Source organism: Haemorhous mexicanus, chromosome 27 (assembly GCF_027477595.1).
Source record: "Haemorhous mexicanus isolate bHaeMex1 chromosome 27, bHaeMex1.pri, whole genome shotgun sequence".
Taxonomy (NCBI): domain Eukaryota; kingdom Metazoa; phylum Chordata; class Aves; order Passeriformes; family Fringillidae; genus Haemorhous; species Haemorhous mexicanus.
In genome coordinates this window covers 85,269-108,007 of record NC_082367.1, presented here as the reverse complement: position 1 = coordinate 108,007, position 22,739 = coordinate 85,269, and the positions used below count along the sequence as shown (strand labels likewise).

Below are 22,739 nucleotides of genomic sequence, written 5' to 3'. Positions count from 1 at the left end.
GGCCAGCAGGCGGTGCAGGGCACTCCACTCCATATCTGTCTTTCTATATATAAAGCATGTATTTACATACGATAACTTTAAAAAAGCCCACTGCGGGTGCGGAGAAGGTCCTCCTTTACACGCCTTACCCCCTGCCCAATACCGTGCTGCTGTACTCCCCTCCTCACAAAGCTTCATGGTACACGTGCGCAACGGGACAGTGCCTAGGCCACCCACGGGACCCCTCAGAACAGGGGCTGCCAGTCCCCTCCACCGCAGCTGGCAGCTCCCCGGGCCGCAGGGCAGGGGTCTGGTACTGCACCAGGGAGCACCTGGCAGGTCCTGTTATGATGCAAGTGCTGCGGTGCATCCCGGCGGGCTCCGGCTCACTGAATGGCATGGCGTACTCAGGCTCTGGTGGCAGTGGCTCCGCGTACTCATTGTGCTTCCCTGGGACGTCGTAGTGGTTGAGGACCAGTGGTAGAGTGTAGCCCTCTTCCAAGAGTGGCTTAAAGGTGGAGGGACCTGTCTGGCTGCTGGGGTTCACCTGCACCAGGTCTGGCTCCGTGTACTCTGAAACAGGGAGGCTGCCATGTCAGGAGGGTGGGTGGTGGTGCTGCAGCAGAGGTGGGTGAGGTGGGTTGAAAAACTGAGCATGTTTGGACTTTCAGGGATAGAAAAACTGCCAAAATCCACCACACACAGGGCACCCACCCTTGGAGACCCCACATTCCTTTGCCTCACCACAGAGAGGGGTTCCTGCTGTCCCCAGCCACCCTCCAGTGCCAACAGCTGTAATTGAGGTGGACTACTACTACTAAATAATGTGTGGTGCTATTACAATAAATGATAATAACTAATTATAATAATTAAATGTTCATGTCTAATTTATCAGGGCCTTCTTGCTGCACAGGTCCATGATGCAGGAGGGGCCAGACCAGAATGGGGAAGGAGGTACGATTGGGAAGATTCGGCTCCAGCTCTGGGCTGAGGGACCAGTTCCTGCCCTGATGTCCCTGTTACCTGGCAAATGGGTCCAGCTGAGGCCCCCTGGTGTGGGGGCCATGGGGAAGGAGGCCAGGATGGGGGCTGGCAGGCTCTGCAGGGAGCAGACCTGGCTCGACTCCAGCTTGGGGTACCCTGGGCAGGGAGAGAAAACCCTCAATTGTCACAGACTGTCACCTGGACATGCAGATGCCCCTGGGTAACGGAACAAGTCCAAGCTTGGCAGCAGCATCAGTTAAACCAGCCCCCATGACACACAGACCCCTGATTTTGGGGAGGAGCTGTGGACCCTTTTACCTTTTGTGATCCCGCAGTTCAGCTCCACTGCTGACTTCCTGCCAAGGGGAGATGCAAGATGGGGAAAGAGATCCCAGCTACCCTGTGCCCACCACCACCTATCTCCTCACACCCACTGCCTTAGGGGTTGCACCCCTTGGGACCTGGTGAGCAGCTAGATGAAGCTGCTGGAATTTGGGGAGGTGATGCTGTGTCCCCCAGGGTAAAGCAGGGGACGAGGCAGGACCAACCTCTTCCTGTAGCAGAGGAAAGCCAGGAGCAGGAGGCAGGAGCAGAGAAGCACAAAGCTGCCAATAAGCAGCATCACCAGCAGTGTGGAGCCTAGGGAGGGAGGGCAGTGTCAGTGCCCTGGGCCCCCATCCCATCCCTTTGCACCCATGAATGCCAGAAGCCCACCTGGGGCGACTAGAGGAGGAAAATGTGTACCTGCGGGGGGATGAAGCCCCAGTGTCACCTTGAACACCAAAAGACAATGCTGCACCCCAAGGACAGCCCCCCCATGGAACCCACCTGCCTTTTCTGGGTCCAGGGTGATGCCAGGGATGGGGGTGCGGCTGGCTGGCTGGCTGGTGGCTTCAAGCACCTCCTTGGGGACACTGGGCACTACAGGACAGAGCAGGGACTGTGACTGTGGAACCACCACAGGGTGCACAGGGAGGTGAAGGTCCTAGAAGGATGTTTCAGATATGGGGGTGTGAGCTCCTGTGGAGGGTCTCACCATAGGGACGGGGTATGCGGACTCGTGCCAGCTGGCAGCCCATCAGAGCCACCTTCAGGGCAACGCGCTGGTGCCAGCTCTGCGGTGTAACACGGATGTAGCGGGCGATGATGGGGGGGATAAAGGCGTTAGAGACCTCCCCCTGGCTGTCAGCATTTCCTTCAAACACCTACCGGAGAGGGTGAAGAGGCACCAGTGGCTAAATATCCCCTAGCAGGGGGTCTCAGCGCAGGGATATTCTCCTCATGCCCACCTTGTCCTCCTGACCACTGCTGCCTCTGTAGGGTCTCCAATTCTTCCCGTCGCGGCTAGAGGAGACATGGTAGGACATCACGTAGTAGTTGTGCTGCTCGGAGGAGCCCTTTGTGATGATGCCTGTGAATGCAGGAGGGAGTTCCCTGCTGTCAGTTATGGGTTGCGGGGCTGGGGAAGGGCTGCCCTCTACCCCACTGCCCTCTTCTTCCAGCTGGAATAGCCCCTGTCTCTGAGATACTCAAGACCCAGCTGGGAAAGGACTAGGAGGGCAGGACACGTCACCAGGCAGAGGGGGATCCTTCTGACCCTGGGAGGGGATTTGGGTGACAGATTCCAGTGTGGGATGCTCTGGTCTGCCCCCACGAACTGATAACCTCCAGCCCCGGCTGCTAGCCCTGCATTCCTCCTTCCTCCAGCCTCTGGCCGGACAATGTTCCCATTTTCCTCGCTGTGGTCACCAGCTGCTGGCACGCAAAGCCCCTGCTTTTGGCAGGCTCAGGCCGCACAAAAGATGCTCACTGGCACCAGATGCAAGAGCATAATATTAACTTGTTCATCCCAGAAATGGCTGCAGATGAGGGGGGCAAAGGAACAAAAGGAGGACAGGAGCAGCCAGGGGGCTGGTGTGCTCTGCATCTCTGTGCACCAGTAAACCATGGCACAATGAACTATAGTGTATCCTGGGAGGTGCAACTGCCCTGGGCAGTTTTGTGGGGATCAGGGAAGCTGGCACAGCAGGAGGACAGTGATCAGGGTACATGGGGACACAGGCAGCTATTGTCCCCCTCTGATGGCCAACTCTCACCTGTGACATTCCTTCGGGTGCCCAGGTCCAGCTCCAGCCAGGCAGTCTTGGCACTTGGTTCGGCCGCCCAGGAGTGGCCAGTGGTGCTAAGTGCTGCCCGTTCAGCCACCCAGGCTCGGTCCTGGCCCAGCACGTCCACCTCGTGCCACCAGGATGAGGCATTGAAGGTGACCACCTCCAGCACATCATCACAGTCTGGGAACAGGAGACCGCACACTGGGAACCTGGAAACCCCAGCTAGGCACAGGGGGAGTGGCAGCAAGTCTGACAGCAAAAATCCTGCCTTAATTTCAAGGGAAATGGGAAAAAAAAATACCTTTGTGGAATACAAGTCGCTTCTCGGAGAGAGATCCCCTGTGTGGAAGAAAGCAGGGAGAGCATCAAACAGGGTACAAACCCTAGGGTCTCTGAAACTGAGGGGTGGCAGTTTCCCAGTGTCAGTGTGGGTAGGTCCCGCAGCTCCATGTGGGGTGCAGCCCCAGCCATTCCTCACCCACCTTTTGGAGCGGAGCCCGTTGGCAAAGGCCGACTCATAGAGTGTGATCCCCTTCTCTCGGGACAGGGTGACCTGCCCGCCTAGCTCATCCGCAATCACCCCGGCATGCACAGCTGCCTTGCACAGCACCGATGTCTGCAGGGAGTGGGGAATAAGGGCAGCCCCCCACGGCAGGCCTGAGCACCCCGTGAGGCACCCCAAGGCCACACAAATCACCTCTGGGTTACTGAGGGTGACAAGCAGTGGCCACACATGCTGTGGGGACCATCCCTGGCAGGTGCACCATGGTGCCCACACTTACATCCCGGTAGCCCTGGCTCGGGTTGCCCCAGATGTCCCCATGGATGTCCTTGCAGCCCGCAGGGCAGTACACACTGAAATGCATGGAAAGGGGTGGGTCAGAGCTCCCTCCCATCCAAACCCCCTCTTCATAACCGCTCTGCTCCCCATCCCACCAGAGCTGTACGTCAGGAGAGGGATGGGGATGAAACCAGGACTGATGGGGACCCCTGCAGCAGGGGACACCAAAATGGGACCATTCCCCACCTCGACCACTCACCTGATGTGCTCCTGGGTGTAGTGGGTGCCTCGAACCAGGCAGGAGACCAGGTCTGCAAAGCAGGGACACCCCAGGATGAGGGACCCCCACCTGCCCCACAGCACACACCCACTTCTGCCTCAGGGCACTCCATTCCCCTTCCCAACTGAATCCTGCTCCTCATTTGGGTTCTGCTCTTCACGCCCCCATGTCTGGAGGGGCAGGGAAGGATGGCCCCTTGGTCCCTGCAGCCATTGCCCCATGGTCCCTTGGCCCCTGCAGCCACTGGCCCCACGGCACAATCTATGCTGCCTGTGGCTCTGCCTGATATTGGGGTGCCACCTGACTTGGGGGTTCAGGGTTCTCAAAGGGGTCCCAGCTGGCTGTACGGCCTGCAGGTCTCCCATGTTTGCCCCCAGCCAGGGAGAACATGAAGTTCGGGAGCTCAGGGCAACAGAAGCTCATCCTGGGGTCAGCAAGGAGCTTCCTTCATGTCCCTGCATGAGCCAGGACACATCCCAGGGGTGTCTCTGCATCCCATACCTGGGTGCTGCGAGGTGGCATAGGACACAAGGAGGCCTCGTCCCGAGCGGTGGCTGGTGCTGTTGAACAGGACGGTCACAGTGCTGGAGTTTGTCACCAGGAGTGAGGCAGAAGGGAAGGAGTTCCTGCAGTAGGGCCCTGCCAGCAGGGATGGCACCAAGGAGAGGATTTGGGGTCCCTGGGAACATGCTTCGACACCTAGACTTCACCTCCCCCAGCTTGGCCCTCACCAGGCCCAGGGGGGCTCAGGCATTTGAGCTGTGCTCAGGGTGGTCCCAGAGTTGTTCCACATCCAGAGTGGCTCACCCTCATCAGAGTGCTGAAGGGTGGTCCCATGAAGCATGGACCCATGCCAGGCTGGTCCCATCTTGAAGACAGTTTCATGTTTTGGGATAGCCCTGCACCCAGGGTGGTCCCAGGCCAGGGCAACATCATGACAAGATGGTCCCATACCCAGGCTGGTCCCAGCCCCAGGTTGGCTCCATTGCCCTCATTGGGCACCTGCCACCACATCCCCCACTGCAGGGATTGGTACACATGGCATCGCCCCATGGGACCCCAAAATGGGAGCTGTGTCCTTGTCTCCTCCACAAGCCCCCTTTCAGAGGTGCTGCTGAAGCTGCCTTCTAAACTGTGCCCTCTCCCCATTTAATCCACATTAATTTGCAATTCTATCAAATGATTAAAACTTCAGCTATCTCCCTGATTAAAACTTCAGCTTAGCGGGCAGGCAGATTCCTTAGGGACATCTCTGGTTCCAGCTGGGGACAGAATGTGGCCCCTATCCCTGGACTGCCATCACCCCCCTGTCCCTCACATCACTCTGCTCTGTATCATGCCTATCACTTGGGCCTCTTGACACCCAGAGGGGTTTTGAGCAAATGCCATCATTGTCCTGGGGACAGGGAACTGTCCCCCTGTGTTCCCCTGGGGCTGCTGGTGACACCTCCCCCTGTGCATCAGTTTCTCTACCCTGATCCATACCCTCATCCTGCCTGGGTCATATTGAACCAGGAGGTCGATCCCAGGGGACATGGGACACATGTGCGTGCAGAGATCTCACATATGTGACAGAACTGAGATCTGCGCAATATGCAGATGAGATGCAGCTGACCCCCATGCAGATTTGCCTTCCACTGGTTGCCAGATGGCAGCGCTGTCCTGGGTTACTGGTGCCACCTCTGTATGGATCTTGGTGGTACCCTGGGAGCTGAGGACCCCTCAGCTGAGCCCCAGAGGCTTCCACCCCCATGGAGACCCTGCCACATCCCAGCAGAATCAGGCCAGGGGCCAGACACCAGCTCTGAGTCAGGGAAGGAGCCCACAGCCTCTGCCTGCTCCAGCTGCTTCCCAGAAAACATCTAGAACTTCTCAAGGACCAGTGTCAGCCACGGGAGAAGGACTGGAACCCAAGCTCTGTGTCATGCTGGCATGGCTCTGGTGGTACCCAAAAGGTCTGTAGGTGCCTGGCCACCTACCCCAGCCCCCCAAGAGCATCATCTGGGAGTCCCCCCCCCACTCTTTCCCACATCGCTGTATCTCAGCATGGGGCCAGGACGTCTCTTAGCTTTGGGGACAATTATGTCCCTGAAGCCACAGCAGAGGGGATGGGGACCATGGACCTTGAGTGCTCTCACCCCTTTGTGGACCAGCCCAGAAAGGGTGAAAGCCCTGAAGAACAGGGAAAACTCCCAGTCCCATGAATCCAAGCCAGCTCCTTTCCATCCTGAATTTCCCATTGCATCTCCTGTGTAGCCCCTACCCCTCTCCAGGGCTGCTCCTCCATCTTACCCCATCACTTGATGCTTCCCCCCACCCCCAAGATGTTTTCCTCAGCATTCGTCATGTTCCCAGTGCTGCCAAATCCCTCCAAGACCATTAAATCTGTCTGGGAAAATCCTGGAAGTGTTCGGGCAGCGGCTGGACCAACATATTAATTATTCAGTGGCTACATCTGGTCCCAGCTGGGCAGTTTCCCCCCAAGCTTCGGAATCATCATCTCTTTGGGTACCCACCCCCTAAAATATCCCCATTCACAAACATTACTCTCCTTCTATATCCTCCTCCTTGGATATCGACCCTCATCTTTGGGTATCCCCACCCCCACTATCTGGGTATCCCCTTCCCTGGATATTTCTCTTCTTTGGATAATCCACCTGTCAGATACCAGATACCCCTCATCCTCTGATAGTCCCCTCTTTAAATACCCCCTCCTTGAATACACCCCTCCTTGGATACTGCCCCACTTGGTTACCTCCGTCCTTAGGTATTCTCCCTCCTCATGATGAAATCAGCTAAACCCCCAGATTTTCCTGATATTCTCCCTATCCACAACAGTGTATCACCCTTACCTCAGTTCCCCCAGGACCCCCTTACCGTAGGCAGTGCCGGTCTGGGGATCAGTGAGCAGCAAGGAGCTGTGGGCACAGTGCTCTGAGGGCTCCAGATCCACATCCCCGAATGCCAGGAGTAGGGAGGTGCCTGGGGGGGCTTGGAGCCGCCAGCAACACATGGTGTGGTTGGGATATGTGCCCGGGTAGTTCTTGGAGCTCAGGGTGCCACTGTGGGGTGTCAGCAGCGTGTGGCCACAGCCGTTTCCTGCAGACACACCAGGGATAGTGCTCAGACAGGCTGTTCCCTGCCTCAGTTTCCCCCCTTGGTGAGGCCCCTAGAACAACCCCTGGGCACCTGCAGACGTTTTCCTCATCCAAAGCATCATTTTCTGGGGGCTTTTCTGGATGCTCCTGGCACTGGGAATTGTCCACAGGCGGATCCAGAGATGAAGCTGTCACAGCTTCCCCCACACCACCCAGCATGACCCTCTATCTCCAGCTCCTCTACATCCTCCAGTCCAGGAGAACTTCAATTTGGGGGGGATATAAAAGGATTCAAGGAGAGAATATCCCCACTCCATGGGGCTATACAGCACTGAGCAGCCCCCAAGACCCCCTGACTGCAGCCTTGACCTTGAAGATAACCTTGGGCAGCTGCATCCCTATTGCATCCTTCCCAGGGTGATGCCGGACTCACCACAAAAGGGGCTTTTCTCTGGGCTCACTGCCTCTGGGCATGAGGGAATATCCTGGAAATAAGCTGAAAGCACCAAGCATTGAGACCTGGCCATAATTTCTTGGCAAAACTGGGCTGCAGGGAAAGGGGGAAAGCACCACTTAGCCCCACTATGTGGGCCAGGCGTTTGTAGGGGTCCACTGCTCAACACCTCCTCCTCACATCCCCCAAAAGCTGTTGCTCCTGCCAAGCATCATCCTGGCACAGCCAGAAAGAAAAGGGATGGTGGGCATAGAATTGCCCAGCCTTGGCTCCCCTCGCTGTCGCTGGGAGACAACACAAAGCGCCAGCAAGGGAAAATCCTACAGGAATAAAAAACAGGGGACTGGAGGAAAAGATGCCAGCCCCGGCACTGAGACCCCTCCTCCCCAGCCTGTGGGAAGGGCTTGCATCCAAACTGGGGGGAGGTTTATCCTGTGGGACTGGGAAAAATCACCAACTTTCCCCCTTTCTGGGCAGTGTCCACTGACAAAACAGAGCTGGGAAGGATCAGGCCCTCCAAGAGTGGGGGCCGGGGGGGGGCAGGGGGGACCCTAGGGCTGCCAGGACAATAGCTCCCAGAAAGGATGCTCTGCTGGGGGAGAGAAATTTGGGGTATTTGGGAGGAGTTTCTAGCAGAGAAACTGGGATCTGCATGGAAAACCCTCTATGGCCAGGACAGCTGGACATGTGAGCCCAGCTGGGGGGTCTTGGATGGATCCCCCCAGCTCTATATCCCTACTGGGAGTGCAGAGTGTGGGGACACATTCCGAGAAAAACCCATCCAAGGAAAGGAAGTCTTTGTTAAAAACATCCTGAGTGTGACCAGCACGTGTTGAGAGGGAATGCCAGAGATAAACTGAGAGCTGCAGGCACTCCTGGGAATTTGGCTCCAAAGATGATACCGAGGGGCCAGGAATAGCCAAGACAGACCCAGGGGGGACTTGCCCCCAGCCACAAAAACTTTACTCCTCTCCCAAAAAATGTGAAAACTGGATTTCCGGTGGGCGAGAGTGAACTCAGACTGGCCCCGCTGGGATCATTCCTGCCAGGGATTTGTTTGTTTTCTCACAGGATGCAAGAAAGACACAACAGGGCGATGCTCCGACAAAAGCCCGGCACATTCCTGCCTCTGTCATGCTGCTGGCCCCGGGAAAGCTCCCCCGCGTCCAGTGGGTTGGGGATCCGGTGGAAACCCTTTGCGTGATGTGCCCCAAACCACACTTTTTGACCGGGAACGTACTGGGATTCAGCCTCCAGTGATCCCAGCCTGTCCCCGCGCCTCAGTTTCCCCTCGGGGATAATGCTTTGGATGACCCGTCGCTGTTTCCTTGGATGAGATGGGGACGAGTGTCACCGGGAAACATGAACTTTGGGATCACGTTTGGGTGAACATTTCCTCGGGGTCGTCCTGGACCCCACGGCCACAAATCCACCCGGGAGCGGCATTCCCGGGATGGAGGTCACTGCCCGGCTCTGCATGTAAACTCCAGCGATCCTGTTAACTCGTGTATTAGGGGTTCCCCGGGAAAGCCTTGCAGGCGGGATGGAGCCGAACGCGGGACTCTCGGGACCCCCGGCGTAGTCGCCACCGAGGCAGGGACTGAGAGAGCTGGGGGGGCTGCGGGGAAAATGGGCGGGTGCAGGACCAGCGTGATGCGGGGATGGTGGGGGCAGGGACAGAGCTCGTCCCGTCCGGTACAGGAGCAGAGGGATACTGGGGACCCCGTCCCGGACCAGTACCAGGACAGACGGACGGCGGGGACCCCGTCCAGTCGGGTACCGGGACAGAGGGATGGCAGAGATCCCGTTCAGAAAAGGAACAGGGGCAGGCGCACCACGACGGCCCTGTGCCGGTGTGGTCTGCTCTGGTCACAGGGGTGAACTGTTCCCGGGAGCCCATCCGGATTCGACCCCGGTACAGACACAGCGAAGAGCCCGTTCCGGACCGTGTCGGGGCAGAGGCGACCCCTTCCTACTCCCCATACCGCACCAAGTTCCGGTCCCATCCCGGCGAGCGAACCAGAAGCTCCGGCGGTACCGGTGGGAGTGGGGCTCCCGGTGTCGCGTCCCGGTGTGGGATGTCCCGCCGCCGGTGCTCCGCAATCAACACTCACCGTCCTGTGCGCTGGCCGAGCGCAGCCCCAGAGAGCCGAGCAGGAGGCAGTGGCGGACCAGCGCCAGCGCCCCCGGGGCCGCCCCGCCGCCCGCGCGCATCCTCCTCCCTCCACTGCCACACCGGCCCCGCCACGGCTCCGCAGACGCCGTCGCCCCGGCCACGCCCTTCTCCGCCCTGCCACGCCCATTGGCTGTCGCCGCCCGACACCGCGTCACCATTGGTCGGCCTCGTTGTCAGTCGACCGGCACGCACGGCAGGGGCAGTGGGGGATTCGGCGGGCCGGCCGTGGGATGTCCCGGTGGTCCCACTGGGGCTAGCTTGGGGCGGGGCGGGAGATGCCCGGTACCGCGTTCCACGACTCGCTGCTGTGAGCAGTGGGGAGCGAACCTCGCCGTGACACTCCCGCCGGCAACTCGTGGCTTGGGCTGGCGGGTGGCGCCGCGAAGGCGATACTGCCGGCGGCCACCAGGGAGCAGCAAAACGCCGCCTGCTTCACCGGTCGGCCCCTTTAAGGCAGGCGGCGGCCGGAAGTGCTGGCGGCCGAGGCCGCGGCGGGCATTGCGCATGCGTTGCTGCTGCCCGGCCCGCCTCCCCCCTCCCCATCCCCCCGTTCCCCCGTCCCACAGCCCCCGGTTTCGGCCGCTCGCCGACGGTAAGGCCCAGCCGGCGCCGCGCTACGGGGGCCGGGAGGGGCCATGCGGCGCGAAGGGGCGGGGCGGGAGGGGGCCTGGCCCTGCCGAGAGGGGAGGGAGGGGTCGCCGCCGTACGTGCGGCCGCCGCTGCCGCGAGGGCGGGCGTCGCGCGCGCGCCGCTCGGTGTGGGGGAGGGGGGGGGGCAGCGGGGGGTAGCCAGCGCCGTGGGGAGGGGGGCCAAGACCACGCCCCCTCCCCCGGGCAGACCACGCCCCTTCGCCGCCGTGAGCGCCGCGGGGTGGTCCCGTGGGTCCTGTGTCACGTGACCTCTCGACCCCCGGCGCGGGGGAGGCGGCGACCCCTGAGCCGCCACCCGGAGACCCCGCGGTGTCCGGGAGGTTCCCTTGTATAGCTCCCACCTTCTCACTTAAGGCCTCGGCGTGATCGCCGCCGCGATTTGTCCCTGTACTATTGACCCCCCCGCGTCAGATATCCTGTCAAAGCTCTGCCGTCTCTCGAGGGGTCCCGGGTGGCTCTGTCTGTCCCCCGGAGCGGGATGAGGTGCGGGAAACTGCTGGAATCCCACGCCTGGAGCCGGGTGAGCGTGTGGCCCCTGTGTCGGCGGCTCCCCCGGTTTATCCTTGTGTATCCCAAGCAGGGGATACCGAAACCCCGGTCACTCGCCATGAGATCCTGACCTGAAATCTCTGAGATTTACATGAGATACTGAGACGAAATTGTTCCCTATGAGAGTGTGAGGCCCGGGCATAGGTTGCCCAGAGAAGCTGGCTGCCCCTGGATCCCTGGAAGTGTCCAAGGCCAGGCTGGATGGGGCTTGGACCAACCTGGTTGAGTGGAAGGTGTCCCTGCCCGTGGCAGGAGGTGGGACAAGATGAGCTTTCAGGTTCCTTCTTACCTGAACCATTCCACAATTCTGAGACTGGCTTTCCCAGCAGCTTGTAGACCGTAGGCTTGCAGGGATGACCTCCAGCCACACTGTAACCAAACCACTTCTGTGCCTTGTGCACTACCATAGGCACATCCCCTGGGAATGCAGCTTCTCCGGGACCCCCTGTCAGGTCCTCCTGTGTTAGCACCATACCTTGACACCAGCTTCCACTGGGAAGGCATGTTCCTGATAGTGAGGGATCAGAGCATGCCGGGGTGGACCAGAGTGTTCCAGGGGTGGCTGAAGGCACTGCTGTCCAGGGCCAGTGGGAGAAGCAATGTGTTGAAAACACACTCTTGCCAAAACCCACCAATGTGGGTCTGTTCCTTAGTGCCGAGTTGGGGGTTCGGAGCTGGAGAGATATGCTGGCTCGGGAAGTTATGAGTGGGATGGCACTGGGGGGAATCTGCCTCTGGGATCTGTTCCTAGCTCTCATGATCCACAGGGAGGAGAAAACCTTGCCAGGTTCATGTGAGAGATGGCGAATGCCGAGGTGAGCGTCCCTGTGGGTGATGTGGTGGTTGTACCAAGTGACGGGAATGAAGGGGAGAATCCGGAGGATACCAAAACCCAAGTGATCTTACAGCTCCAGCCGGTGCAGCAAGGGTGAGTAGGATGATACTACCTGGGAGGTGCGAGGTGGGATGGGGGGGAACCCTGTGGGTTTTTATGGTGTGGGTACAGAGTGTCACTGTGTTTTCCAGGTCTGCGTCAGTTTTGTGCCACGAAGGGGAGAGAGAAAATACAACAGATTAAATCTTTTGTGTGTATGGTTGTCATGGGGCCTCCGAGGGCTGAAATTGTCCTGCGAGGCTGTGTTGGTGCAGTGCTCCCAGATTGTGGAAGCAGTGCTGTCCCAGTCTCTCTCTTCCTTCTCCAATCCCCGTGTTGATTTTTGCCACACTGCAGCTGCTGGATGCGGTGATCTGTGTGTTCAGACCTTCACGTGCCCCTGTGCCAGCTCTCTCCTAAAATAATCCTCTTCTAAAATAAAGTGGGGCTGGGATGTGGAGGGAATTTAGTAGCTCCGTGGCAGCTGCTGCAGAGAGTGGCTTCATCTTCACTCTGGATCAGTCAGGATGGAAAAAAAAATGGCTCAAGTTTGATAATATTTGCAGGGGCAAGATGGCTGTGGGCCTGACAGTGGCTTCCCTTTGTGGTCATCTGTGTTGCAGTGTCACACAGGGCTGGAAGGGAAATCCTAGGACACTGGGCTCTGCTTCCTGTTGTCGAAGGTGACCAAAAGCAGAGGAAAATGCACAGGGAAGCCTGCAGAGCTGCCTCAGTGGTGCTGGCAGAGTGGAGGGTGGGATGACAGCACTGGGAATGCCTCTGCGTCTGTCAGCCCTTTGGATTACTAGTGTTTTGTTTTATTAGCGTTCGCCACAAAATTCCAGGTGATTGCAACTACATCAGACAAAATTAATGTCCCTTGAGGACAGGCAAAAAGAAATTTACTGATTTTTTTTTAACCCTGTTCTGTGAATCCTATTTATATAGTTTGTTTATGGATCCTGTTTCACCACAGGATTTACCAAGAGGGCTCCGAGGCCAGCGCTGCTGTGGTGGCCGTGGAAACCCACACCATCCACAAGCTGGAAGAAGGGATTGGTGAGTTCCCACTTGGTGTGGATGAATCCCCTCCTGTGCAGGGCCGGTTTTCTCCAGTTCGCTGGGCTTCTTTCTGGCTCTGCCCCTGCAGATGCTGATTCCCAGGCATGGATGTGGGTAAAGGGGCTGGGCTTACTCTGGAATAAGAGTCTGCTGTTACTGCTTGGTCTCAAAGTCCTGGAAGTGAGATCCTGGCTCTCCTTCAGTGAATGGTAAGGGCTCCCATGGGGTCCAGGGGAGCCGGGATGTCACCCTAGTCCTGGTGTGCAGACACTGGCAGCAGGAATGATAGTGATGAGGATGTGGTGGCTGAAGCATCAGGCTCTGTTTGTGGGGTCTTTGCTGAACCAGCTGCCTGATGATTTGGACTGGATGTTCATAAAAACTGAGCAGGTTGGCTCCAACTGCTCTCTCTTATCCTGAGCAGTGTGTGGAAAAAGGCTCCTGTCACCAGATACTGTCAGTAGATCTTAACTAGAGTTCTGCTTCCTGTGTTGGTTTGGGTCTTTTGGCAGGATTAGCAGAAACTCTGCACATGAAAAGAATATATTATCAGTAAATATCTGACATCGTTGCTAATCGTTACCATTTTGTTGCTACTAAGATTGTTCTCGTTGACACCTCCCCCCTTACAGATGTGTTGGATTTCTGATTTCATGTTTCCTTATAGATGAGCTTCATTTGGAGCATTGTTATACCAAAAAGCAGATGCCAGTTGCTGTTAGAGTTAATCTGAACTGACTCTGAGAAGATGGAGAGGACTGATCCTGAACTGGGATCTGCCATTTTTTTTGGTTTCCCAAGTGCAGGTTTCATAACCTATGAGCTTTCAGCTCCCGCCTTGTGGGATTGGAGCCTCTTGGGTGGAAAGTTTCATTTTGAGCCATTCCTCCCTCAGACCCCAGCACCCTCGAAACGAGTGAGGAAATCGAGATCGCCTATCCCATCACCTGTGGGGAGAGCAAAGCCATCCTCCTCTGGAAGAAGTTTGTCTGTCCAGGAATTAATGTTAAGTGTGTGAAGGTAAAGGAGAAACTCACGGTGGATTGCTTTCTGCTCTTCATGTGTGCTGGTTGGGCTCCACAGGAATTCCTTAGTTTTTGTGTTTCATCCTGAGTCCTTGGATTGCTGGTGCCAAAGTTGTTTTTTGATGGGGAGAAGCATGGAAAGAGTGGATTAAGGAGGGAAGGATATCACCCACTTCATATTTCAGTGGTATTTGCCCTTGAAGAAGGACTGAAGGCAGGCGGGAGATATGTGTTGAGATCTGGGAGAGCTTTGCCTCGGTGTCCTGGTATTCCACTTCTGTCACTTCCTTGGCGAGCAGGTTGCATTGAGAAGGGAAATCTTGATGTTACCTTTTCCCACCTGAGAGCATGGCAGTTTGACAGCCAAGCCCCTTGTGCTCCTGCCCCTCAGCAGGAACTACTCAAGTCACTGGAGCAGGGCAGAATGGATGCTCAGGGGAAGACCTGTGTCAGCTGGATGCTGCTGGGCCATTGGATGTAACAGAAACCTCCTGTAATGATCTCCAAAATGACCCTACATGTTCATAGGAGATTATTTGGTTCATATAAACCCTTCAGGGTTGTTTTTGGTTAGGGCTGTGAATGCCTATGGTTGGCAGGTCATCCCTACAGACATGCTTCCTGGAGCTCTGAGCCCAGGGGATCAAAGCTGGGAGGGATCTGAGAAGCAGTTCCTCTCTCTGGGTGGAAGTGGGGGCTCAGATGAGCTGTATTGGATGTCCCAGCCCTCCCAAGTGATATTACCCTGTTTGCTGAGCCTTTGCTTGTCTTGTTGCCAGTTCAATGACCAACTGATTAGCCCAAAGCACTTTGTTCACCTGGCTGGGAAGTCTACCCTGAAGGACTGGAAGAGAGCCATTCGCCTTGGAGGAATCATGCTAAGGTATTTGACCCCTGTCCAGCTTCAGGGCTCCACCCCTGCAGCTGCAGGACCCCCAGCAGGCATTTTGTCTGCCTTGCAGTCGCCAGGAGGCCTCTTGGTGGCCCACAGTACCTGGCCAGCAGCTTGCAGAGATCCTGGCCCATGATGTGAGGGTCAGGATCCCTCACCCTGGACAGAAGTGGCATTGTCTGGGGAACCTGGGGTGGAACAGGACTAAAACTGTGTGTGTGAAGCTGGGGGTCTCTTCTGTTTGCCATTTGAAAGCCTTCAGGAGATTTTTTGGGTGCAAAGTGGCCCTGGGATCTCCCTTTCTCTTTCCTTCCCATGACCGTAGCATTCCCAGGTGGAATACTCCCTTTTGTCTCTAGGCTGAGATTTGAACTGAGCCTGATTTTATCCCCACTCCCTGCACAGGAAGATGATGGATTCAGGGCAGATTGACTTCTACCAACACGACAAAGTTTGCACCAACACCTGTCGAAGCACCAAGTTTGATCTCCTGATTAGCAGTGCCAGAGCACCAGTGCCAGGGCAGCAGAGCGTGGTACAGACTCCAGCCTCAGCTGATGGTAGGAAACCAGTTACCAATGCCATGGGAACTTCCCTCTGATGCTCCTCTCCCTCTTACATACACTTTACGCCTTCTTCCTGGGCACATCAGGGCAGTCCCACCAGGAGATCGCTCTGGTTTATGGGAAGGAAAATGCTTCTTATATCTGTTTGGAGAAGTCTTGGCAGCATCTGTCAGGGGGCTCTGTTCTGTGGGACTGGAAAGGTTGGAAAACAGCTGGCATCAAGAAGCTGCTTTCCAGAGAGGCAGCCTTCATAGCCAGGAGAAGGATTGAGAGCCTTGCAGGGATCTTTGTTCTGGGATCATCACAGGAGCAAACATTTGTAAGAGCTTGCATAGCATTTTCCGATATATTTCCCATTTGTGAGTCTGTTATAAAGGCATGAGTTGGTCTCAGGGGGGAGTTTAGAAATGCTGTCCTCATTCAGAACATCCATGAACAGGATGTGGTGGTTGGACATGATTTGATTGTCATTCCAGCTACAAGTTCTCAGTGATCCTGTGCTCCAGAGCAGATACTGATCTCTTTGCTGAGGTTAAGGGAGAAGACTATTCCCAGCTGTACCCCATTGTTAAGCTGGGTGGGTTACATTTCTCTGAACCCCTGGGTGGGTGACATGGCAGAGTTGTCCATAGGCTAAGGAGAATCTTTTGGAAAGCACCATAGCCAACTTACAGTGGCTGCACATTACTAAGTCCCAAATTTGATCCAGAAACTTAGAATTGCGTCAGATCCATTTCCCTTTTATAAACCAGCTGTGACCCCAGCTCCATTTCATGAGGGATTAGGGGTTCAGAGCTTCCTGTGGATGATGCGACGGGAGAAGGGTGGCTGGGCTGAGCCTTATTTGTTCCTTTCTTTATTCTGATCTCTTTCTGCTCCCTTGAGCCAGGACTCCACTGTGCAAGGCACATGGTTTTCCCTCCAGAAGCTCCAGAGCTTTTCACAGCCACAGTTCCAATGGGAAGCAGCAATATTTGCTTTTTACTGGTTTGGTTGAAAGAAGCCAAGCACAAACCTGACCCAAAGAGTGAAAGAGAGCCTGAGGAGGGCTGAGGGGTTGGGAAGTAAAGCAAGGATTCAGGCTGTCAGAGGGAGCTGATGGGGGCTTTCTGGCAGGGAGCATCACCCAGATTGCGCTGTCAGAGGAGAGTATGGAGGAGGGGATAGAGTGGAACTCGGCTCTGACAGCTGCTGTCACCATGGCCACTGAAGAAGGCATGAAAAAGGACACGGATGAGATTTCAGGTAAGCTTAGGCTGCTTGTTGGGTGCTTTCTTCCCCTCTCCTCCCCTGTTAGATTTTGGAAACCTAAATCTTGCAAATAAGTAAAGTTTGGGCAATGACAAAGCTGTCTCTCAGCCCCTTGGATCTCCAGCATTACCCAGGCATCCAGGCTTTCTGCCAATGAAGCTCCTCACCACTGCAGGACTTTGGCCCTGGCCTCATGGCTGATGGATAATCCCTCAGATCAGATGTTACTGGTTGCAGTGAGGGGCTTTTCTGTTTTATTCAAAGGATGTGAAAGACATCTGCCAGCCTGGAGCCAGGCTGGAACCAACAAAGAGCAGAGTCATGTTTGTTCCCTGTCAACTCTGTTTTGTGTCTCTCTGGCCTTCCATCCCCTTGTATCAGTATGGAAGCTTAGCTTGAATTTCCTCAAATGATGATTTTAAGCTTTGCATCTTGCAAAAATGTGAGACGTTGCCTTGGAAGTCATGGACTTGTTTAAAAACCTATTCCTGATTTGCTGCCTGAGTCTATTTTATCTGGTTTGGGGTTGGTTATTTTTTTCACATGTCCTGTCCACCCCAGTAGCCAAGCTACCTTGCAAAGGTAGTCATCTTGAAAAGATACATTTGCCTTAGAGGTTTAAGGTGGCCCCGTGGGAAAAATGCCAAATACTTGTATATGTTGACTTTTCCTCCTCTTTTGTGCCAGAGGACACGCTGATGTTCTGGAAAGGAATAGCTGATGTGGGGCTGATGGAAGAGGTGGTGTGCAACATCCAAAAGGAAATAGAAGAAGTCCTAAAAGGTGTGCAGCAGCGGTTGGGTCAGTCTCCCTTCCAGATGACAGGTAGGTTGTGAGGAAAAAGCCTCAAAAGGGCAGTTGCAGGCACAAAAACCCAAAAAAAACAGTGCTAAGGGTCCATTACACCATGTGAAGCTGGTGAGTCAGGATGGGGAGCGAATTCCCACTCATTAGCTGAGTTGTGGGAGCATAGTCTGTGTTCTCAGCCTGCCCAGCTGTGAAGTGCCTTTGCTTCAAAGCACAAGGATACACCATTCCCTCCTGTTCCCTGAGCAAAGTGACCTTGGCAGCTTGCTCAGACCATCAGATGACTGTCCACAGCTCCCAGCCCTGTTGGAAGCTTTCCCAGAGTCACTTGGACTGAAGTTAGTCCAACACTTCTCTGTGACACTGCAGGCCTAAACAGGTCCTGCACCCTCACTTCTTGTTCTGCTTTTACTGGTGCCAGAAAACCTGTTTTGGGGGCTGAACCCCAAAATGAGGGAAATTATCTGGGTTAAAAATAAATCCCCCTTCCCTTTTTAGGTTTATTTTAAAATTGTAACAGGCTCCCTAATCTGGTTTGGCACATGCCCCTGTGAGCACCTCTTGTTGATGCTCTTCCTGGGAGAACATACATGTAGCCACAAACTCCATTTTACCCAGGATATTTTTAAAAAAAATTTCTAATTTAACTTTGGGCTGGCGCATCTTTGTGTCTGATAGGTGTCAGGTTTTGGGAACTATGGGTGATTTAAGTCAGTGGATTATAACAGACATTTTGCACAGCTTTCAGTGGAGCTTGGCATGTTAATGACACTGTTAGCATGGGGGTGATGGTTTGTAGGTGGAGAGCTCGTTTGTATCTCTGTGACTGCAAATTACACTTTGATTTGCAGCAATTAGGAGCTGCTGGAGTGACACAGCTCTGTCAAATTTGCTTTATCATGTGAATGGGATGATTTAATCCTGGAATGTCAGAAGGATGAGGGAGTTGAGTTTCCTTTTTTTCAGCTAGCCCTTGTGAAAAAAACAGAGAGAGTTTTAAAAAGTAGTAGAAAATTCTTGGTGTAACAGGAGCATCTTTTGAGTGCCCAAGTCTTAACATCCCTGTGCCCTTTCCTTGGAGATGCTGCAGTCCTGAACAACGTCGCCCATACATTTGGCTTAATGGACACAGTCAAGAAGGTACTGGACAACAGGAAAAACCAGACAGAGCAAGGAGAGGAACAGTTTCTTTACACACTGGCAGGTAAAGGGCCTAACAGGAGTTCACATCCTGCTGCTACTCTTGGGAATGGACATGACTTTCCTTTTCCTCAATTAATTAGGGTTAGTGTTCAGTATAGGCTGCCCCAAAGCAAGTGCATCCCAATCCTTTTCTGTCCTACAGCTTGAATGAAATTTCCTCTCTCCCCTGTCTCATAGAGAGCAGTTGCTTGGGACGTTGGACAACTCAAAGTCTATGCCCTTTGCTGCAGTGGGGTTGCTGCAGGCCTCAGTCCAGTTCCCTCAGGACTAGGGACAGGAGCCACCAACTCAGTGCTGTGCCATGATCACCTGAGCTGTGGACAGTGTTATGCTGTACCCAAGCTAATAAGCCTCTCTGAGTATGGGGTGCTGAGCTTTTGCTTGTCTTGGCTATCAGGGCTGTCTTCTTGTCTTATAGTGCTATTGGGTGTCCTGCTTAGCTTTCTCTGAGCTGAAGCCACTGACTGACCCAGCCACTCTGGGATCCCCAGAGCTACTCACTGGATTTGTCTCCCTTCTCACCATGTACTGTAGGATCTGTTGTTATCTGAGATGTCCTAGTCCCCTACTGCCCTGGATAAATGAGGTCACTGTGCTACTTCTGGCTCCCAGTGATAAGTGTTGATGGGGATGTTTCATTGACCCTGGCATCCTGCTGGCTGTCCCCAGTGCTGGTGTTTGGCTCCTGGGGAGGTGACCCAGCCAAGCTTAGGAGGCAATTCCAACTGCCTAGACGGGGGGGGTTTATCCACTCTCCCTTGCAGGTGGGTTTAGCTTGTGGGGAGCAGAAATATCCATCTCCTTGTCAGTAGGAGTAGCCAGCACGTATGGAATGTTACCTGTGTCTTACCCAGGTGCTGGCAGCTGGAACATTGACCCGGTCTGTGTAGGTGGCAGGAGAACCTACCCTTTTCCTTCAGTGCCATTTGATCTCAAGGGAGAAGCCAAGATCAGGCTCGCTGGGTGGTTGGGTGACCTCCTGTCACAAACCTGGGAGTGGTAGTTGGTTCTAGAGCCCCAGGAGCTTACCCTGGCATGACATGTTGCTCAACCATTCCCTCTGCAGACCTGGAGCGGCAGCTGGAAGAACAGAAGAAACTTGCCAGGGACCAGAAGACCAAGTCTCAAACCATCCAGAACGTGGTGCTGATGCCCATGAGCACTCCCAAGCCTCCCAAGAGACCCCGTCTGCAGCGCCCAGCCTCTGCTACCATCCTCAGCCCCTCCACCCCGATCCAGCAGCCTCAGTTCACTGTCATCTCCCCCATCGCCATCGCACCCGTTGGACAACAGTTCTCTGTGGGCAACATCCCAGTGGCAACCCTCAGCCAAGGCTCCAGCCCGGTGACTGTTCATACCTTGCCGTCTGGCTCCCAGCTCTTCCGATATGCCACCGTGGTTTCATCCTCCAAGACCAGCTCCTCGGACACTGTCACCCTGCACCCGTCCTCCAGCCTGGCACTGCTGAGCTCCGCAGCCATGCAGGACACCGGGGCCCTGGCCAATGTGGCAACCATGGTCAATCCTGTGGAACTAGTGGCCATGGAGTCTGGCATCACTTCCACCATCCAAGCTGTGGAAGGCACCTCAGACGATGGGCAGACCATCATAGAGATTGACCCAGCGCCAGATCCTGAGGCAGACACAGACGAATCAGAGGGCAAAGCTGTGATCCTGGAGACAGAACTGAGGACTGAGGAGAAAGTGGTGGGAGATGTGGAAGACCATCAGCACCAGGTCCATAATGTGGAGATTGTGGTCTTGGAAGACTAGTGGGGAAGGCAAGCATCAGTTAGGGGAAGAGTTGGGAATTCGTTTTATTTCAGGCTTTTTTGTTAAGCATCTTTTCCAGCCACCCCATTTGTTACCATGGATATTTTCATTGTACTGTATATTTTTACATATATATATATGTAAAAAGTTTGCTTTTTTTTTTAAACAAAGCTGGAGAAACACACAAGACATGGATAAGGCTCTGTCTCCGTGGAGCACTGAACAATACCACCTGTGTCAGGGTCAAGGAGAGACTGGATCTCTGCTGGACAACCCAACCAGGTGGAACTAGCCATGCCTCGGTGCTTCTGCTCCAGGGCTGCCCTGGCCCAGAGACTTTATTTTAGAGACAAAAACACTTGAGTGTGGATGTGGCTGTGAGAAGGGGTGACGGATTTGGGGTGGAACAGGTACCTCATTTGTATTTTTATTTTCCCCAGGGAAAGGGAATTCCGTCGGACCCTTCACTGTCACCTCAAATGGGATTTTTTATTATTTTTCTTCCTTTGAGGAGGCCGACAGTACAATGAATTTACTGTCCATGTTCTCCTCCTCCACACAAATTGTTTTTATATCTCTGGTTTTTTGTATTTGTTTGCTCTCTCCCTTCCCTTGTCCAGATTTCCCAGCTGCAAAGCCCTGGGATCTTCTCTCAGGGTCCCTGTATCCCAATCCCTCCTCTTCCCATGGCACTTTTCCCCCATCCCTTTCCCTGCCTAGCAAGGCTCGGTGCTGCAAACGCCACTTGAAGACTCCGAGATCACTTCAGCCTTTTGTATAAGGCAAAAAATATCAACTCAAGCTCAAACCCAGATCCTCCCCCTTGGCTCCAGGGACCTTTAAGGGTGTACAAAGCATGTTGTGCTGTTGCTTTCTGGGAGAGACAAATTTCGGATCAGGACAGCTTCTGTTTACACTGTGTGCTGAGGCTGCTCCGTGCTTGTCGCTTCTTGTTTGGTGGTTTTATTTTTGTATTGTTTTTTCTTCTTTCTTCCTGTAATCTCTTGGCAGGGTTAGAACTGGCACATTGCTGAAATATGGTGCACCCTGCTGTTTTTCCACTTTACCTCTTTTTTTCCAGTGGTTGGAGATCCATTTGGGCTTTGCCACCCTGGGAAAATGGAGGGGGAAAGCAATGGGTGGCTTCAGAGGTGCAGAGGTTTGGGAGGCTGGGGGGGGTGGGAGCTGCTTGGCTGGAAATACTAAGCAAAGGAAACACACCTGGGGAGGGTGGGGGGAGGGCAGGAAGATATGTCGGGCTATTTTTTTGCATTAAAAGGAAAAATGGAGTCAAGCTCCAATGGATTTTTTCATTGGAGAGGTGAAAGGTGGTGCCTCCACTGCCTTGGGGACAGCAGGGGATGGGCAGGGATTCCTGAACCTCAATTTTTGAGTGGTGGTTGCTGCTGCTCTGATCTTGGCCTCTGGGAAGTGTTTCCTGGCTTGGGGTGGAGGTGGGAACAGCTGTGGGAGCCAGATCCCATGCTCAGCCTGGAGAAGAGAAGGTTCTGGGGAGATTATTGGAGCCCGTTCCAATGCCTAAAGCGGCTCCAAAAGGGCTGGAGGAGAACTTTGACAAAGGGCCTGGAGGGACAGGACAAAGAGGAATGGCTTCCCACTGCCAGAGGGCAGGGTTAGATGGAGTTATGGGAAAGAATTTTTCCCTGTGAGGGTGGGGAGGCTATGTCACAGGGTGCCCATAGAAGCTGTGGCTGCCCCTGGATCCCTGGCAGTGTCCAAGGCCAGGTTGGATGGGGCTTGGAGGAGCCTGGGCCGGTGGAAGGTGTCCCTGTCCATGGCAGGGAGTAGAACAAGATGAGCTTTCAAGTCTCTTCCAACCCGAACCAGTCTGGGATTCTGTGGTTTTGGATCAGGTGTACACCTCCTTCCACATCCAGCCAGCTTCCTCCATTCTCCTCTGGCTTCCTCAGGTCCTTGATTGAAGGGGAATGGGGACCTTTTGGGGACCCCCTTCCCTAATCCAGGCATACAGCAGATTCTGTCAGGTCCCTGCTGGAGCTGTTTGTGTCTCTTGGCCGGAAAGTGGGGTGACTCTGTGCTCCCTGATCGCTATACACCTACCCAGCACCCAGGTAGCCCCCTTGACCTGGGTGGGGGTCTGATGGGACTGCGATGTTCCCTGGGTTCTCTGCACCCTGGAGTGCTGGACTGGGGACGGGGGGAGCTAAAATGAAATGTCGCGGCGCGACCGGATGAGGTTGGG

At 54.9% G+C, this 22,739-nt stretch overlaps 2 protein-coding genes across 9 annotated transcripts; one reads left to right on the top strand and one right to left on the bottom strand.

Annotated features, from left to right (window-relative positions):
- Positions 1-36: 36 nt before the first annotated feature.
- On the bottom strand, positions 37-10,296 carry LOC132338823 (discoidin, CUB and LCCL domain-containing protein 1-like). 7 transcript variants are annotated; one of them, XM_059868704.1, is made up of 15 exons: positions 9,802-10,286; positions 7,013-7,234; positions 4,637-4,774; positions 4,115-4,166; positions 3,857-3,929; positions 3,557-3,690; positions 3,376-3,413; positions 3,060-3,254; positions 2,253-2,374; positions 2,000-2,168; positions 1,792-1,884; positions 1,512-1,602; positions 1,282-1,319; positions 1,003-1,119; positions 37-552 (listed from the first exon to the last, which is right to left on the bottom strand). In XM_059868704.1, the coding sequence occupies exons 1-15, from the start codon at positions 10,019-10,021 to the stop codon at positions 164-166; spliced, it is 2,091 nt and encodes a 696-aa protein (XP_059724687.1). In that variant the 5' UTR covers positions 10,022-10,286; the 3' UTR covers positions 37-163. The 7 variants fall into 7 exon arrangements, with proteins under 7 accessions (XP_059724687.1, XP_059724689.1, XP_059724692.1 ...); XM_059868706.1 differs by lacking the exon at positions 9,802-10,286 and adding an exon at positions 7,667-9,791; XM_059868709.1 differs by lacking the exon at positions 3,557-3,690 and having other exon boundaries at positions 4,637-4,695; positions 9,802-10,296.
- Positions 10,297-10,390: 94 nt separating this feature from the next.
- Positions 10,391-21,810, top strand: GMEB1 (glucocorticoid modulatory element binding protein 1). Of its 2 annotated transcripts, none has more exons than XM_059868713.1 (10): positions 10,391-10,455; positions 11,830-11,990; positions 12,913-12,995; positions 13,894-14,018; positions 14,803-14,906; positions 15,321-15,475; positions 16,598-16,726; positions 17,420-17,557; positions 18,621-18,743; positions 19,809-20,681. In XM_059868713.1, the coding sequence occupies exons 2-10, from the start codon at positions 11,863-11,865 to the stop codon at positions 20,513-20,515; spliced, it is 1,692 nt and encodes a 563-aa protein (XP_059724696.1). In that variant the 5' UTR covers positions 10,391-10,455; positions 11,830-11,862; the 3' UTR covers positions 20,516-20,681. The 2 variants fall into 2 exon arrangements, with proteins under 2 accessions (XP_059724696.1, XP_059724697.1); XM_059868714.1 differs by lacking the exon at positions 10,391-10,455 and adding an exon at positions 10,698-11,033 and having other exon boundaries at positions 19,809-21,810.
- Positions 21,811-22,739: the final 929 nt, after the last annotated feature.